Here is an 18,756-nt window from a genome sequence, read left to right on the forward strand (position 1 = left end):
CCCAGAGCCCACTGTGGCCTCACCCAAACAGAGCTACGGGAGGATGGCATACGCAAATGTAACATTTACTGAGAGATACAGAACTGAATATTATGAAGGACATACATGGATGGAGAAGGTAGCGACACCACTGCAGAGGGCAGCTTGGACCCCGTTCCCAGCATGCCAGGAAAGGAGCTGGATGCTACCAGACAAGTGACAGAATGGAGATAACTGTGGCATATGTGTTTGTATCAAACAGACCATCATAACATACATTTCTATAGGATCACATCTAGTGATTATATAAATCCATATAGAGATTGCTGTATAAAAACTTTGTAAAAAATACTTTAAAAAAGTGTAAAAATGTGCATTCAAAAGCACGGCCGACACGGACAGCTGGGCTGTAAACATTATACTGAGTGTGCTTGTGGGGGGCGCCTGCGCCACCAAGCCCCGACAGGCCTGCCCACCAAACGGGGCTGCATCAAGTGTTTGTGGTTCTTGGGTTTGGGTTTCCTGCTGGAGCATGCTCCAGGAGTAGCAGCAGCCTCTGGGCAGGGTGCTAGTGGGCACCATGCAGCTGCCACTCCTCTGCCTGCAGCCCCTGCTACCCACAGGGTGTGTGGTCCTTGCAGGACATGCTGTGGCATCGTGAGTCCCCAGGGCTGCGAGCAGGCTGGAGGGCTGTGATGAGGTATCACAGGGAGGTTGCCCTCACTGGTGCCACTAGCCCTGCTCCCAGGTTCAGCCTCAGAGTACATGGTTGGCAGGTTCCTGATCTTCTCTGTCCCCATATTTGGTCCATAGTTCCCAAGGAAGCCCACTGGGTCCTCACTGCACCAGGTCTGGGTGCACAGTTCTTCATACAGTACATACATTAGAGACCCTGGAACACCCTGCGCCACTGTCTCCTCCTCCTGGCCCAGTGCCACCTTCACTTCTTCTCTAGCTGCTCCAGCAGCGGGTTGGCTTCGCTCTCGGGAGTCTTGATGCTGTCTGTCCGCACGATGCAGGTGGGACGGTGCCGGTTCAGCATCAGGATCAGCTGCTGCCTCTCCTGTTTCAACTCTTCTATCTGGGCCTTCAGTTCAGCATTCATGAGCTCTAGGCGCTCGGACTCCTAGCAGGACAGGAACACAACCACATGTGACTTTACTCCAGCAGGACAAGATACGAGGAGAAACAATTTAGGCATCAGGCCACCTCTGCTCAGTGCTGCCCCTCAGCCCCTGCAGCATGGGAGCGGTCTGAAGACCTGCCAAAGCACCAGGTCCCTCTGGGCACTTCGTTCCCAGCCCTGCTGCCTTGTCCTATCTAGTGCCACTGCAGAGAAATACGCAGCCACTGCCTGGGGCAGGTCTCTGTTGCACCACAGCAAAACCTCTGCCTGGCTGCCTTCCATGGTCTGGAAGGGTGCTGGGGAACAAACCTATGTTTAGCTTTTCACCTCCGGCACCTGCAAGGACCTGCCCTTGTGAAATGATTCCTTGACCCCCGCTGTGTCATTTGCCCATGTCTCACCACTCTTTGCAGAAAAACAGCAAGGTGCTGTGATGGTTTTTCTGCCTTGGGGTCACGGGTGAATGGGCATCTGGCTCTGAATAGGAAAACCTTCAGGAATTGAGGCAAGGGGCCAGCCTAGTGTCAGCCCATCCTGTGCCACACTCATATGGGTGCTCCTGCTCCAGCACTGAGGCAGGAACATTCTCGTCGCTCCCTCACCACAAGCCCAGAGCCCACCTCCAGCCCTGGCACCACAGGTATGCTCTGCCTTGGCATATACATGGCCACCACCTTCAGAGCCTCATGAAAAGTGAGGGCCTGTATTTTCCCAGAAAGGGGCACAGGAGCAAGGGGAGGCAGAGGGGCAGTTCAGGAGGCAATGTTGCCTACAGCTGCAGCACCTTTCTATGGAGGTCCCTGCTGCACCCTGGGACAGACTGGGGCACCCACCCGCTGCAGGAACTCCGTCCTCTCCTTCTTCTTGTTACGACATCGTGCTGCTGCTACTTTGTTTTTCTCCCTGCGCCTTTTCCTCCTCTCCTCTTCCTCATCCAGCTGCAATGAGACAGAGAAACTCAGGTCAGAGCCAGCAGGTGTGGGTTGGGGCAGAAGGTAGGGGTGAGCCCCTGGCAGCCCCACCAGTGGCAGGGCAAGATGGCAGTCACCCATGTCACTGGCCTCCAGTGACATGATCTAATCCTCACCAGGAACCAGGTGTGCTGCTGCTACAGCCTTTAACTCCACTTCGTGAGGACAGAGAGAGGGAGACCAGTGCAGCATCCCCAGATGAGGGCCTGGCTGGCAGGGGACAGACAACCCTTCGCAGGGCTTCTCCCTGCCTGAGAAAGGGCAAAGGAGAATAGAGTCCTTCCCACAAAGATGGTCACTATTTGTCACACAGACATCTATAGGCAGGTCTGTGAGCACAGTCATTCAAAGCATCACACAAGCAGCCAAGGGTAGGAGGTAGAAAAATCTGAAAGATCCGCCAGCTGGGCCTGGCTGTTCCCCCCATTCCAATGCCTGGGACTGTCTGCTGCAGCTTCAGTAGTGGCTGAATCATAGGGCAACCATGGTAAAGTGGGGACAGGTCCTGCATCCCCTGTAAAGAAGCAGGACACAGCAGTGCCTGCACTGTTCACCATGTGCTCTCTGACACAAACCACACAGGCCAGGCCAATAAGTCCTATGGGTTGGAAACCCGTAATCAAAGTATTTAGGGATATTTGCTACAAAGCCTGTGTAAATGGCCTGTGGCATGCTTACATCCAAGAACCCAAACCAGCTCCTTCAAGAAAAATCTGAGTTCTGGAAAGCCCTGTGAAGTCAGCACCCAGGTTACACTTTGTAGCATGGATAGAGACGAAAAGGTCCTCGGTGCCTTCATTCACACTTGGCCTGGGACTCTGAAACTTGAGATGTCAGACGGAACTGCCTCACTCCTGACTGATACCTGATGTCCTCCAGATCTACCCACATGTAGGTGCACCAAATTCCTGCTGGTAATGAAAGCTGCAGGTGCCATCATCCACAGTAAACTGTGCACAGTGCTAACATTCACCAAGTCCAAAACCCACTAAGCAAAACATCTCAATGTGATGTGCAAGGACAGGATGAAACATGGACTCAGCAAAGTTAAGGTGAGGGGGTACCTCAAGTAAGCTGCATATCAGATATGCAGCATGTGGCATGCTTTAGAAGGCAATGTCCAAGTTTTATAGCACTAACAGATTTTGTATCTTCTCTACCTTACTTCCCAAGCATTATACCAAAGTTTGCTAAATATTTTAGCCTCAATTGAGGCTAAAATATTAAGCAAAGTCAGCCCAAGCTATGCTCAGACTTCCATAATGCCAGGCTGCCACCATTCCTTTGCCAAGGCAGTGTCATGGGGCACCTTGTAACACACTTAGGAGAACTAGGATGGGAACTGCACTAATACCCCAAGTCCAGTCAGAAATGGATAGCTCACACTATAACCACATAATTCAGATGTGACAGGTGACAGCAGAAATTATCAGGAGGGCTCTAACTCCATGTTCTGCTGCCAGCTCTTAAAAAACTTCCTCACAGAGTTTAAGAGGAGGTAGACATCAGGGTAGCCACGATCCCCCTCTGCACATTTAACAACCATTCATCTCCCCCTAAGACAGCTTCTTGGCCTTTTAGTTCAAGGATTATTGGGAGGGTGCAGAGAGGGAACATGTGCTCACAGCTGCAAAGCTCAAAGAACCCCCCTAAACTTTGCTAAAAAGTACATCTTGTGTTGTAACATGAACTGGAAGACCAAAGAACAACTGCACAAGCCCTGGGAACTGCCTGACGTACTTCCATGCCCCATTGCTCCATTCAACAGGAATCACAGAATAAGTGACTGTCCCTGTCCCCTTCAGCTTTCCTCTATCCTGCAGAGGGCCCAGCTGTGAGGGGTGTGTCCTTAAGATGGAGTGCAGATGCTCAAGGAAGTCAGCTCAGCATAGATAGCAGCTGCTTGGACTCTTGGCTCTCCTTTTTGACCACAGCTCCTGTAACTTCAGAGAACCATGAAGGTTTGGGTTGGGAGGAATCATAAAGATCATCTCATTCCAATCCCCCTGCCATGGGCAGGGACACCTTCCAGTAGAGCAGGTTGCTGAAAGCCCCACCCAGCCTGGTCTTGAACACTTCCAGGGATGGGGAATCCACAGCTTCTCAGGGCAAAGAAGTTCTCTTCAAGAAAACAGGTTTCCCCATCTGCTTCTGCTTGATTTCAGTTCAGAAAGGTGACATGGCCCTGGTGCTGGGGGTTAGGACTCTACTCAGATGCACAAGGGCCAGTGATGGTATATCAGCAAATATTGTCTCAGCAGTTGATCTCCAGGGCATCCCTGTGGGTGGTGTGGTATGCCTCCTGAATTGCTTCAGTCAGCAGCCTCAGAGACCGAGGTCATCATCCACCTGAGAGGCAGGGCTCTGCCCCAGAGGAAGCACCCCAGGCAGGTTGCAGTGATGGAGGAGCCCGGTAGCACCTCTCTACAGCTACCCCAAGAAGAGAGCAGCTTACCCAGTGAGGCTGTCCATCACCCTGTGGGGAAGCCAGCACTCAATACCCACTGTGGGGGTTTTGTGTGCACTCCCAGGCACAAACACCCCAATGCCAGGAGATGCTGGTGCCCCCAGCAGAGCAGAGAGAGCTGCCCATGCCAAAGCTCACAGGGAGCAGCCTGCCCTCCCAGGCACCACATAAAGCATGCCATGCCAGTACCCAGTGCTGCTGGGCTCCGGCTCCCTGCAAGAGGAAAGCAGCTGCAGGCTGCATTGCAAAATTATGTGTGGGCAGCTTCTTGGCTACTCATGGGATAAGCAGCTACTGCTTCATCTCCCTCAGGCTTTTGCTGCAAAACCTTGCCAAGGGCAGCTCCATTTGCTGTCTTCAACTCCTCAGATTCACAGGCCATGCAGGGGAGGAACCAGCTACGGGGAAGGCAGTCAGGCAGGGCCTGTCAGTGGATTTCCTCTTATCTTTCCTCCACATGGTGTCTCAAAAATTGGCTCAGAGGACACTCAGCACTCTCAGTACCTGCTGTGGGGCAGAACTACCCTGTCCCTGTTAAGCAGATGCCAGTGAGATCACATACCCGTGCCCACAAAAAGCAAAAGCAGCTCTTGCAGGACCAGCTCAGACGTGCCTGAGATGCCCTAGGAAAGGAGCTGGGCCCAGAAAAACATCATAGCCACAGACTCCTTCTTTCTCCCCTGGTCCATGAAGCAAGGTGGGCATTACAGCCCCATTTGCTGCAGGATACCCAGGCCAAGAGCTTGCAAGAATTTGGCTTCAGCTGCAAATCCATGACTGCTTTGTCCATGGAGGGACCAAAGCCATTACCATCCCCCAGGCCCTTACAGTGTCCTCCCACGGCATCCTAGCCCCGCTCCTTCCATTGTAGAGCTGCCCAGTCCTTCCTCACGTGATCTCCAAGCTACACAAGCTGACTGGACACTCCCTGGGGCACAGAGCTCCTATGCAAGGTGACTAGATGGACTTCATCGTACCAGTTCTCCTCACAGGAGTCCACATCAAGAGGCTAGGGGGAAAGAATGGGGACCCTCCCCACAGGTCAGCCTGGCTGCTGCTCTTCTGCCAAAAGAGTTGGGCTAAAGCAAGTGTCAGCACCATTTGGAGAGTGGGTTGCTCCCTGGAACTGCTATTTTACCCCCTTCAGCTCACAGCTCATCACAGGCAGCTTTTCACATCATCTAGCACCTCCTTGCTCCTGTTTCCAGAGAACACACATCACCCCATCCTCCCACGGCATCATCCGAGGTAACCTCACATACAAGCAAATGCACTGTTCAGAAGGGCTGTTTATTGGACCTTCCGAGAGCAACCACCATCCTCACCAACGTGGGACCTCTGAACTGGTGGGTTCCCAGCTCCATCTGCAGGCAGTGGGAGGTGCAAACACTCACCACCTGTACAGCCAGAGTCAAAGAGTCAAAGACTGGACAACCAACACATGGGACAACCATGCAAGGAAAACACTGCGCGACTGTCTCCCTAGGCCCTTCAGCCTGATTCTGATGTGCCAGCCTGCGGTACCAAGCAGAAATCACCCACCTTCCCCATGCCAGGAAACATGAGGTAAAGCAAGGGCCTACTCCAAGCAGGGGGACAGGGACAGCTCCCAACCAGCAGTGCCTGCAGCACAGGCTGAGTCACTGCTGCCACTTTGCACCACTCACCCATGCACCTCATCCCCACTGGAGAGGCAACACCAATGCCAGAAGCACCAAGGCCCTGACTGGCACAGGTGGCAGTTTGTGCGACTCCTCCTCTGGGTGTGTGCCCCAACCTAGGGACACGGCAGCTGCACCAGACCCCACTCCACAGGCAGGGTTTGAGTTCAGCTGGCTGCCAATGGCTGCATGGGACCAGTCAGGTCTGGGACAATGAGGCCACCACTGCCAGCCAGTGCTGCAGGGACAAAAATTCAGGCAGGTGGAAGAGGCAGGTACGGGAGCAGCTACCAACACACATGCACATCAAACAGGCAGCGTGACATGCTTATAAAACACACTGCTGGCCACCGTGGTAGGACAGAAAAGCACAGGCAAGAGGGAAACCCAATCAACTGCAGACAACAACCCTGCAAGGTCACCTGCAGCAGCAGTCCCCACAAGACTCACCTCACTTTTCACGGGCTGGGGTCTCTTCCCAAGCTTCACCTCCAGGAAGTGGAGCGGTGAGATCATGGCCCCGATGTTGCGGATATCGGCGCACTTCAGCTCCTCAGCAGTCAGGGCTGTGCCAGGCAGTCCTGTCAAGGGGCCGAGCCCAGGCAGTGCGCCAGCCGTCAGGGACGGGTCGGGAATCTGCCCTGGCATCATAGCAGGGGAAGCAGCTTCGTAGGCTGGAGGCAGAGTGAGACATCCCATTACAACCCAGCCTCATGACACAGCACAAGACAAATTCATTCTATAGTCCCATCACCTAAGGGAGTGAGAACCAAGGAAAGTAGACGTCCTTCCCCAGGGATGGCAAAGGCAGAGACTAAGCAAAATCTGCATGACAGAAACTTAAATATATTAATCCTGCTAGGAAGAATAGGCTACTAGGATATAGATCAGGAAGGGAAGAGACCTAAGAGACAAAGCACCAGAAGAACAGGAGCTGGCTGCAGTGACAGTGATGATCCCACAGTCTACTGGTTTTGGCACATCTGGTCAGGGCTGACACAGCACACAAAGACCACAGATAAAAATGCAAGAGAAAAATCTGCCACTGTACAAACATCTCCCAGCACAGACATGAGGAAGCAAAGGCTGGAGGGGAAAGGGAGCAAGGTGAAAAGACTTCTCCTGTCACAAAAGAAAAACAAAAAGTTGCAGTGTAAGTGAGAATAGGACCAGAACAAACTTTGGCATGTCACTTATGGGCAGAAAAAAGGGAGTTATCAAGAAATATGAAGAACAAGCAGCAAAGAAATAAAGAAATAAAACTACACCTAAAATGGGAAGCTCACAGAGCTGGAGCTGTTACATCAGTCCAAAAGCAATGGGAGCAGATGGTTATTGGCTGCAGCACAAGTACATCCCTGCTGTGTAACTGGCCTGGGACACTTACAACTCACCTATTTATAACATGCGGAATCAACTTCTGTCTGCACAGCACCCATTTCCCACCCTTCCTCAGCTCAACCATATCTCCCAGTGTGTGTGCACTGCTCTCCTTGCTCCGCCCAGTCAGATCAGTCCCAGCACAGAGACATCCACGCCATCCCTGCCCCAGTGCAGGAGGCACTGACACAGCAGGGATGAGGACTAGCAATGTCAGGAGAGATAAACAGGCTAAAGGAGCAAACCCAACCACTGTGCAGCTTCCTGAAATCACAAGAGCTAGTCACAAGGCAGGATTTAAGGAACAGTTGGGGAAACTCATGGAAGCTCTCATAGCACTAACTGCCAGAATGAGAAGGTGCATTAAATGGAAGGATAACATTCACTTGCCCTCCTCTTTCCAAAGCATCCACTCTCAGCTGCTGAGAGGCCAAGTTACAGGTAATGTAGACTTTTGGTCCAGGCAGTATAGTTGTGCTAAGCAGACACACACACACACACACACTGCCAAGCCAGCAGTCACAGTTGCTCAGCACTTGCCATCCTGGAGTGACAAATCTATGTGAGTACCAGACTGAAAACTTGAATGAAGCTGCATGTGAGATAGGACTGCTGGGTCACAGAGTCAGAACAGTTGAGGTTGGGAGTAACTTCTGGAGATCACCTGGTCCAGACCCCCTGTGCAAGTGGGGTCAGTGGGGGCAGGCTGAACAGGGTTAATCACGACAAACAGAGAAGTTAAGGATTTCTTGGCACTGGCACATCTCTTTACCCAGGAGATTGTATAACATGTTTGTTAGTGTGAAGGAACAGGAGATAAGCAGCAGAAGGGAAGACAAGCATACATGTTAGTCAAGGGCACAGAGGCTAAAGGAAGCTCCACAGTTTCTAGCATGTCCTTTATAGACAGGAGGATTTGCAGCAGAGTGCCAACAAGGTGCAGTGAGCTGTGAGCTGTCATACAGTCTAAGCTGCCACCAAAGAGGTTCAGGTGTCAGCATGAGATGTCCCCTGGCAGAACTGGCTCAGCTGTGATGGATGGGACTTGAGAAAGAGCATGGAAAGGCAAATGCAGCAAGATAGAGATCATAAAGTGTCAAGCAGGAATCCAGTCACCCTTTAGGAGATCAGAAAGGGGAGAGCAAGCCAGGAAGCTGGGCCCAGGGACTGTGATCTGCATAAGGTCATTAAAGTATGAAAAGGAGAAGAAAAGAAAGAGAGACAAGTAACTTCTGAAGTGAAATGATACTACTTGATGAAGTGGACTCCTGCCCATTTGGTGACAGAAAAGAAAGAGAAAATACTTGGTAATGATACTTGACCTCAGAAAAGACTATAGGTCAACTCCTTGAGACTGCAAGGACACAAACTGATCCAAAGTGTTCATTCTTCCACAGTGATATCTAAACCAGACAGCTGTAATTCCACATCAGCAGTGGTTGCCTTGTACACTGTCTGGAGATGCCCAATGCAGCAGGGCTCTGAAGCTGCACACTACCTCTCTCTCCCTTCCCTTCAGGCCTACACATGACTAAGATGCTTCACCTGTCCAGAAACCAGCACCATCATACCCTTAGGCTGCCCTCCAGACAGCAAAATGCAAGTTATTTGGGAACTGTGCCTCAATCCCTACCATGCTCCTCAGAGACTGCCTCTCTCCAGCAGGAAAGCACCAGGTCAGTGAGGTGGCATGGCAAAGGAGAAGCGACCCCAGAGGCTCTTCCCAGGACACCACAGGACACAGCTGTTGTGGCATTAAATCCAGTCTACCATTTTGGGATAGCTGCACACACTGCAGAGCTAGCCATTTCCCAGATGCTGCCATCAAGGCGACGTGCTGTGGCACTGAGGAAGACACCTGCCAATAGCAACACACCTTGGGCCAGCTGCTGCACACCCCTCACCAGCAATCCCATAGATGTCCAGACCCAGTCTGAACAGCTTGAGTTCAATTAAAAATTTAAAAAATAAAATTAAACTGAAAAGAATCATTTGAAGTCTTTATCCTGCAAATACCACGAGAGCTGCCATGGCACAGACTGATCTGGGGCCTTGACCCACCCTTTGAAAGGCTTCAGGCTGCGAATTGACTTGAGCCCAGCACTGGATAATGAAATCCATTCTGGACTTGGGGGATCTAGTTTTAATTTATTCACAGAATATGCTGAGTTGGAAGGTACCCACCAGGATCATAGAGTCCAACTCCTGGCCCTGCATAGGACAATCCAAGGGTCACACCACGTGCCCAAGAGCATTGTCCAAACACTTCTTGAACTCTGGCAAGCTCGGTGCTGTGACCACTTTCCTGGGAAGCCCATTCCAGTACCAAACCACCCTCTGAGTGCAGGAATCTTTTCCTAACTTAAACCTCAGCTTCATGCCATTTCCTAGAGTCCTATCACTGGTCACAAGAGTAAAGAGATCAGTGTCTACCCCTCTGCTTCCCCTTGTGAGGAAGTTGTAGACTGCGAGGGGATCTCCCGTCTCTTCTTCTCCAGGCTGAACAAACCAATTGACCTCAGCTGCTCCTCGTAAGACTTCCCCTCAAGGCCCTTTACCATCCTTTTGGCCCTCCTTTGGATGCTCTCTAATAGCTTAATGTCTTTTTTTTATGTTGTGGTGCTCAAAACTGCACACAGGATTCACCATGAGGCTGCACCAGTGCAGAGCAGAGCAAGACAATCACCTCCTTTGACGGGCTGGCAATGCTGTGCTTAACTGTCATCACAACACGCAGCTGACAGCACCCAGGCTGGACAGTCCAGGTCCTCAGCCAGACTGAATGCAGAGTCACTGCAATTTACGAAATAAAGAGCAAGGAGAAATCTGTTTTCCAGACTGTGGCACAACCTGTCCACTGAGTATCCTCTCCCCTGCGCTCCTGAGCCTGAGGCAGCTCCCTGGGGACAACTCGCTATTTGAGGAAACAGTTTTCTCTGGCACATCTTTTCCTTCTATGTCTTTGATCTGGTAGCTTAATATGCCTTGAAATAGCCTCTGTACCAGTGTAACATATGGCACAGGTCAGAGTGAAGGAGCTGGCCCGGTATCCAGTATGCTCTAAAAATGTATCCTGGATCCAGGGACTGCACTGCTAAAGCCCACATCGCACCTGCATCAGTGTAACTTGAATCTAAAGCTGATCAAAGAAAAGTGCCAGAAGTCACCTGGAAGAACATATACTCACCACTAAGATGAGCTGAGAACTAGGTGGAAAGGGGAAAAAGTGAATCCTACAAACAAGATCTTGCTTGGGGGTCAAGAAGCTCAGAAGCACATTGAGAACTGCCAGGAGACAAGTCCTTGAAGAGGAATGTAACACCATTCCCAGCAGGGCTACAACCATGGAAATAAGAAAGGAACAAAGAGAGATGTCATCCCTCTCTGCAGAGCAGGGGTGCAGTAACAGATCATTCTGCCCAGTTCTTGATGGCCCTCAGCTCCAGGCACTGTCACTCCCTGATGATTAGAGGGACTCTCTTATTTCACACCTCTTCCTCATGTAAGCAAGCGTTCTTTTCATCCCAAGACCCAGATACTTTCATTTTTTTTTTTCTGGTTAGTCCTAGAGTTAAGAAGTTGTACTTTGATCATGTAAAAAATCCCAGGGCATAGAATTCCATTTAATACTTCAGTCTTCTTCCTGAGGCCGTTACCCTGGCAGACAGGGACATGCCTACCTATAGCTCCAGCATATTTCTACCACATTCACCTGGTAGGGCAGAAATAACTTTGAAGTTCAAGATATGAGTTTAACCTTTAAATTCCAGTTTTTCAATACCTCATCTTGCTGGATGGGGTGAATACGGCTGGTGCCTTGCCAATTCCTAATTCCTTTCTAGATACTCCCTTGCAGTGTTTGTCATTTCTAAGGCACATGAACCAATTCATCTCTGTATTCCTTCACTTTCTAACACAGTGTTTTAGCTGGGATTCTTATTAGATTTTTTTTTTCTTTTCAGAAGTGATTAATAACACAGCCTTTTTTCCTCAATGCCAGGCAGTCTTTCAGTTTCCTTACATGAGCTTGGAAATGCCATGTCTCCAGCAAAACCTAGTTTTCTGATGTCCTACAGCTGAACCACACAATTCCTGCATTGTATCAGCTATGCTTTTTCACATAATGAAGCTAACAGCAAAACAGCAAGGGGAAAGAGAACGTGCAGTCTTACATATAACCCTGGGATCTGCATGACACCAGCTGCTTAAGTTTACATTCGCCATAGCTATGCCTTCTGCTCCAATGATATTCATCAAGAAGCTCCAAAGTGAATTAGGAGACAGAGAAACCTTTCTTACAACTTCAGTTTAATGATGAGCATCTTACTTCATTCAATGCTCTCTTCAGCAACTATCTTTGCAGCAAAAATCTGGTCAACACTGATTTCATGGGTCAAAATTCAGTTTGTATATCCTTAGCCTGGACTCTACACTCCCTTTGTTCTGGTTAAAATGCTGTAACACAAGACTTGACCTTTTGCTGAAATGTCTGTAAACCCTCCTAATTATTGCAGTAACTTTCACATCCTTGCTTTGGCACTATTCTTCTTGTGGTCTCAGTCAACTCAGTCATTTTATCAGCAGTCTCATCCCCAAAAAGCTGACAACAGTACAGCTTCCTTCGTTCACCTTGGTTTTGCTGCATCTTTTCCACCAGTGTCAACTGTTTCTGTGCCCCAGTTTTGTCCTTACGGTCAGCAGTCTGTGACACTGACTGATTTATATTTCTTAAAAGCAGCACACATTACTTAGTTTTTCTCCTAATGCTGGAGTCTGTTATCTTCTGGAGCCCACAACTTAGAGGGAAGAAGCTTTATGAAGTTAGTAATGTCCCATACAGTTGCTCAGCTTTCTCAGTGACACTGTCCCCACATGGCCTCCTATTCTTTCTCCTGCAGTTCTAGTCTTCATATGCTTGGGTGCTTTTTTGTGGGTTTGGGGTTTTTTATTTTTTTCTTCCCATCCTGATTTTGTTGCTGCTGCTTTCTCAGGTGACTCTTTGTTTGGTTTTTTTTTGTTTGTTTGTTTGAGGTTTTTTTTTTTAAGAAGCTGACGTTTGCACAGCAGTTATGGCATAAATCTAACATGCGTAGGCATAATTCACGTAACGCAGTATCCCTAAGGACTTGTACTCTCATTGTTAGCCTGTATGCACACCCCTCCTGCCACCTCCTCACTGCTATTCTTACCCACAGACTAAAACTGGCACAGGAGCGCCTACCTGTGTTGAAATCCTACATTCATTTCCTTGTGCAGAGACTGCCTCAGTTCATATCCGCTGTTCCCCCAGGACCATCCCATGCATCCTCGCTTATCCAGAGGTGCTGTTTGTTTCTTTACAAACCTAATGCAAGTGCTACTGTTCCATCAACAGCATCATCCTGTAGAGAGGACTTTGACATCCCAAAGCAGGCTCTGACAGTCACATTTCAATTTAAACTGCCATTACTGTGTTATCTCTGGTGTCAACTTCCTTGGCAAGACTTGAGGGCAAACTTATTTTCAACTTTGCTGTTTACAATATAATCACAGTTTCTTACAACATAAGCTATTTTACATGTGCTGACATCTGCAGTGGTTGATCCAAGTACCCTTCTGATGCTCAGAGAACCAGTCTAGCACCTAATATTGCCAGCCATCAGATTCTGACACTCTGTATATACCAGCATGTTTCTCTTTTCCCCATGTTAAGCACTGCACTAAGGCACAGTCTGTCCTACCAGCCCTTCTCCGTGCTGCCTGCAGAACCAAGGCCATGCTTGCCTGCTATTCTTTCACTCCAGGCTCAACCTGAGTGCCTGCTATTATTTGTCAGCTGCCACAGAGAGCACTGCCAAAGTCTGCAAGCCACCATACAAGAAATCATTGATCTCTTCATCAGTGTGTTAGCACCTGATATACTATCCCCATTTGTATGTACCATCTTGGAGTGTTTAAGCCACAGCAAGTGGCCTTTCATGTGCTCCTGACCAGTAGGCAATAACAATTCTGCTGTGGAGATCAGAAGCAGTGCTACTATCCATGAGAAGCAACTTCTGGTTCCTTGGATTCTACTACAGCTTTATTGCCATTTTTAAACTTTTTTTAACTCTTGGCTATTAAATTAACTCAGCTTGTGTGTCATACATTGCATCTTTCTAGTTCCTCCTGTTAGCAGAAGGATGATTTATATGAAAGCCCTTTCCTGACATACCCAATTTCTCATGCCCCAACAATGTAACTTCCTAAACAAAGACAGGGCAGTTGGATACAACTCCTTCTCTGAATCACTGAGCCACTTGCTTTTTTCTATCTGGACTCTTCTGTCTGATGAGACTGCAGGGTGTTGAGTGTCACTGTAGCCTACAGATCCTCTTCCATCTCAAGGTTCAGCTCCCAGTGAGCACCAAGTTAAGCACGACCAAGCTGAAGGAAGAAAGACTCCATACTCCCAGTGCCACCAGTACCTTGCCATGCAATTATAGCTTTCCTCTGTTGTCTAAAATGTGATACTCTCCCATTCCCACACAACTGCTATCTGCTCTAGATGCATCTAGTTTTGAGTAGCACCTTATAGCAGGTCATCTCTCTTCTGTCTAGCTTCTTCTGAACTGCACTGTTAAAGGCAGTAACTTGAAGTGCCAATGCCAAGGGGCACATTGCTCAATGTCAGTTATTTGCCAACCATCAGAACACAGCAGCAGACAAGCCCTTTGGAGGCAGCCAGTCTTTTTAGAGACCCATGCAGTAGTGCTGGTAAACATGAACTTTACCAACAGCCACTAAGTATTCATCCCTTTGCTGAACCAGTTGATGCCAAGGAACCCACCACCTGTAGCATACTGAAGAGCTGTAGTGACACCTGCTGGGATCAAAATGCGTGCTCTCTTTTTACCAAAGACCTAATATTATTGAGTGTTTAATGCCATCAGGAAAATTGCCCTTTATTTAAAGGCCAATTAAAGGCACAATCATTGCACAGCCTATCAAGTGGACCAGGGTGGAGCACACCACCTCAGTATGCTAGACACTGTAGTTACCTCACTACCTCCACACTCCACTTCCATCCCAAGAGGGAGAGACAGCTCCTACAATCCAGGTTCTGGATTTGCAGGGCCAAAGATGCATCTGTGCCCTTCCCACAGACACTTCTGGCTGCCGCTCTTGCTGTTCCCTTCCTCCCACATGCAACCTGATGTGGTGGGAGAAGAGTTGTAGTGTTTGTGAACACACGTTCATGTAACATCTCAACCCCCAGTTCTAAATACTAAAGAGAGACCACAATGCTAACGAGAAGAAGGAGCTGTGAAGAACTGTACCTCAGGAGATGGAATTCTAAACCCATTTCATGAGTGGGAACATTCTAGCTCAGTCCTGCACATCTAGCTGGCAGGAGGAACATCCAAGTCATTCACAGACAGAAAGCTATGAAAAGCTTTCTAAAAACAGGAATGCAGAGAGAGTCTTGCTGCCCTTCCTCCTCTTCTCTATTAGGGAAGCTCACAGCTCCCTACACTGTGCACATGGGCAACCCAGAGTAGATAGCCTCTCTTTGGCAGAAATGCTGTTTTGTAGCCCCCCATCCAACTGAGTACCACCATTAGGACCCCATATCTGCCTGTCTAATGCTTTGCCTTCTTATCCTTTGTTATGAGGAAGGGGGATGGTGGTTCTCTAGTCCTCAGCTTTAGAAATAACCCTCCTTTGCCATTAGAAAAGAGTCAGCTCAGTCCTTCTTTCTCCCTGAGCATTTTCCTCCATATCTTCACGAGGTAGTAAAAAGCTCTAGTTTTGCGGCTCCAACCACTGCAATGCAGCGATTGACTTGCAAGCAACCTGTGACAGCAGGGTTGTGTACAGTACCTACCATAGCAAGGCTCCTTTACTGCAATTACTGAAAAAAAAATTGCCATTGATTATCACATTATCTCAATCAATTCAGATTGCAATTAATTATTTGGGGTTGCACCACCATAGGATGGCAGTATGGAGCAGAAAGGTAAAAGTTACCATATTTCTACCTGAAACAGGTCAAAGAGATTTGAGGAGGAAGGAATATCCTGGTCTGAGAAAGGCTGCAGCTCAGACACTGAGGTTAACAATTTACTTGTTGAAATTCCCCAGGACCTCCCATAACACACGTGGTCAGGGTTAGAATCTGCTTCAAGAAGTCAACCCTACTCCAGCACAGAGCTCTGCCCCCAGGGGACAAGGATGGCATCAGAGATGAAAGACCACCCTATACAAACTCTTCAAAATTATGCCCTGAATTTCAGGGTCATCCACAAAGACCTCTCATCCATATAAAGACCAGCTCTAGCTGGTTTGCAACAGCCCTGCTCAGCTGAGAGGCCCATATGGACTTTCAGCTCCCTGGCTGCAGGTTAAAATAGCCAGTGATGTTTGGAGTGATACTTTGGACAGTCCAAGCAACTGAGAAATGCAACCAAAACCAGATGGTATAAGGTTTGCTGTGCCCCTCCTTGCTGCACTGGTACTGCAGGACACATGCGTACTGGCAACGAGTCCCTGCTACTCACCATGGCTCTGCCTCCTTTGCTCTTGGGGCCAGGCCCACCACAAAAAGCCCACTGCAGTGAAAACAGCCTCTTAACAGCTTCACACTCAAGACACTGCATGCTGCCAAGTACCTGGCCCAGGCAATGCAGCTGAAGTAGCAAACACCAGCATAGGGAAGGAGATCACAAAGCAGATGCTCAACACTGCCTGTGCTTGAGCAGCCTAGCTGGAGGAGAGGGCAAGAGGAGACAAGGGGTGTGAGGGAGTATTTGCTCTTCCTTGGCGAGGAACAGAGCACAAAGACCTTTGCATCCTGTAAGGAGGGAAATGCTCAACTGTGAAAATGCAGGAAAAGCATCCGTAGGTGTCTCAGCGAAGATACAGAGGCAGCAACCTGCACACTAACTCAGCAGATTTTGTTAATCCCCCAGACCCCAGGAACAACCAATCGCTGCATAACACAGGGATGGTATGGATAGCAGCTCCTGCACCCACACACTCAGCCCCCAGATGGGTAGGTTTTTGCTTTTTTAAGTCACTAGGAGTCATACTAAGAATCTGAACTCCAAAGACTGGCATTCCCAGGTGCCCCCACACAAGCATTCACCAACAAATTCCCAGTGCAGACTCTGGCAAGAGCCTCCAGATAGAGTTTTTCATGCAAATTTTCTCAAAACTAGCTAAAAAATCCTGGTCTGAGCTGCAGAAGCATTTGTTTCTGCTGAGCTCTCGGAGTCCAAACACACACACACACTCACAGTTTGGCAGTGGTTGTGTTCCAGGGCTGGTAATGCAAGCCATGGAGCAGGCTGCCAAGACAAGCAAGAGAACGAGCCAGGCCCCGTTTCATTGGCCACCATACGCTGCATATGGCTCTGGAACCAGCCAGCAGAGTGTTCTCACCCTCCTTGAAGGCATAGGAGACCCTGTGTTTTCAAATACACCTCCACAGGGCCTTCATTAAAGGAAAATGGAAACATAATGTGGCTCCTGCTCCCTTGGTATTTCTCCCTTTCCCCCAATTTGCTCTCAAACCTATTTCCCTTCCATGGAAAAAGAAAAGTGCCTCCTGGAGCAGACCGTGCAAAAGAATGCAACTTCCATTCAACTCCATGCCTGACTGCTAAAGCGGACTTGGGACCGCGCGGTGGGGGCACCTCTAGGGCCCCTTTCCTTCCCGGGGCCCCGCAGGCTGGGGGCACGGCTCAGCGATAACACGGCTCCCCGGCACGGACCGGCGGCCGCGGGGAGCCCGCGCCCCTCACCTGCGCGCCCGGCCGGCAGGTGAAGCGGAGGCGAGGCGGGCGCCCGACAGCGCGGGGAGGCCGCCCCGCAGCTGATCAGTGCGGGGGCAGCAGCGCTGCTCTGAGCCGCCCATGCGGCTGTGCCCACCGCCGCGGAGGTCTCCGCGCATCTCCGCGGTGCGCCCGACCGCCCGGAGGGCAGAACCCTGCCCGCTGCCGCGAGATGCCGGGATGCTCCTGCGGGTGCCTTCCGCCCCAGCCCCCGCCACCGCCACTGTCCGCCACCCCCGCGGAGCCCCGCGCCGCCGCCCGCCCCCGGCCGCAATCCCGGCCCACCCGGCGAGCCCCCCGGCCGCGCTCACACCCACCGTGCAGGGGGACCGGGCTGCCGGGGTGCCCGCGGGGCCCGGCCGCAGGGGCCGGGCGCGGGCTGCGGTCTCAGCCTCGCCGCCTCCGCCGCCCGGCTGCGAGGCGCTGCCCCGACCCCCGGGCCCCGCCGGGTGCCGATGTCGGTGCCGGCAGCCGCCGGGGCGCCTTGGCCCGCCGCCGCCCCCCGCCGCCCCGGTGCGCGCCTCCCGCAGGCTGTGGCAGGCGGCGGGGTGGGCTGCATCAGCCCCGGTTATATAGCGGCCCCTGGGCTGCGGGGAGGGGTCGGGAATGCGGAACCGGCCGGGCTGCCAGCGCCACACGTCAGGGAGGGCGGGGGAGCGGGGCCGCGGGGCGGGGAGCGCCGCGCAGGGGTGGGACCAGCCGGGACACCCCGACATCCCGTACCTCGGCATCCCGCAACCCGCACCCCATGGCGCGGTGTCCCGCACCTCGCGGCCCGGCACCTCCGCATCCTGCACCCTGGGACTCCGCACCCACCACCCCTCGGCACCCCAGTGCTCTTGCAGGCGGTATCCCCAGCACGGTCCGGCACCCCGTACCCCTTCGCACCACGGCGCCGCGGCACCTCGCACCGCCCGACAGGGTGCACGCCTTGCCCCCGCTCCTATTTGCGCCCCTCCACACTTTCCGCCCGGCGCCTCCCTCGCACCCCGCGCACGCCAGGACCCGGTGCCGCCACAGCCGTGCCCGAGCCAGCCCGTTCTGTGCGGAGCCCCCGCTTCTCGGTCCTGCGCCTGGGAAAAAAGAGGTAAAGGACCAGCGAGAGTATCCAGGGCAACAAGCATCCCCAGCAGCAAGCCTACCTTGCCCAGGGCAGTAAAGGCACAGGGGCAGGGAGGGCTGCAGGATCACCCTGTTGTCGCTTGGGAGTCTAGCGACATCATGCCATCCTAGCCCAGCCCGGCCTGCTCATGCCCCACCCAATGCTCATATAAGGGTCTCCCTCATACAAGGGTCAAGGACTGCCAACCGTCAGCTCCACCAGACTGGCATGGAGAGTAGCCAAGAGAAAGTAGAGGGGTTTAAGGCACCTCTGCCC

General features: G+C 51.2%; 2 protein-coding genes across 3 annotated transcripts in view; both read right to left on the minus strand.

Annotated features, from left to right (window-relative positions):
• Positions 1 to 6,771, minus strand: part of BATF (basic leucine zipper ATF-like transcription factor) — a 27,690-nt gene extending 20,919 nt beyond the window's left edge. Inside the window, exon 1 of the mRNA XM_050335580.1 lies at positions 6,655 to 6,771. The gene's annotated coding sequence lies outside the window, so the exon portion shown is untranslated. The remainder of the gene's footprint in view (positions 1 to 6,654) is intronic.
• On the minus strand, positions 50 to 17,960 carry JDP2 (Jun dimerization protein 2). Of its 2 annotated transcripts, XM_050335576.1 has the most exons (4): positions 17,696 to 17,960; positions 6,655 to 6,878; positions 1,939 to 2,043; positions 50 to 1,105 (listed from the first exon to the last, which is right to left on the minus strand). In XM_050335576.1, exons 2-4 carry the CDS (start codon positions 6,853 to 6,855, stop codon positions 920 to 922), a joined length of 492 nt encoding a protein of 163 aa, XP_050191533.1. In that variant the 5' UTR covers positions 6,856 to 6,878; positions 17,696 to 17,960; the 3' UTR covers positions 50 to 919. The 2 variants fall into 2 exon arrangements, with proteins under 2 accessions (XP_050191533.1, XP_050191532.1); XM_050335575.1 differs by lacking the exon at positions 17,696 to 17,960 and having other exon boundaries at positions 6,655 to 7,831.
• Between the last annotated feature and the right edge of the window lie 796 nt (positions 17,961 to 18,756).

This window comes from Myiozetetes cayanensis, unplaced genomic scaffold (assembly GCF_022539395.1).
Source record: "Myiozetetes cayanensis isolate MyiCay16 unplaced genomic scaffold, myiCay2020 scf6-25, whole genome shotgun sequence".
NCBI lineage: Eukaryota > Metazoa > Chordata > Aves > Passeriformes > Tyrannidae > Myiozetetes > Myiozetetes cayanensis.

Coding starts and splice junctions, on each gene's coding strand:
- JDP2 (XM_050335575.1), bottom strand. CDS start 6,903: ATGGGATGTCTCACTCTGCCTCCAGCCTACGAAGCTGCTTCCCCTGCT. Junction 2,044..6,654: donor CCCAGCCCGTGAAAAGTGAG/GTGAGTCTTGTG, acceptor GTCTCATTGCAG/CTGGATGAGGAAGAGGAGAG. Junction 1,106..1,938: donor GGACGGAGTTCCTGCAGCGG/GTGGGTGCCCCA, acceptor CTGTCCTGCTAG/GAGTCCGAGCGCCTAGAGCT.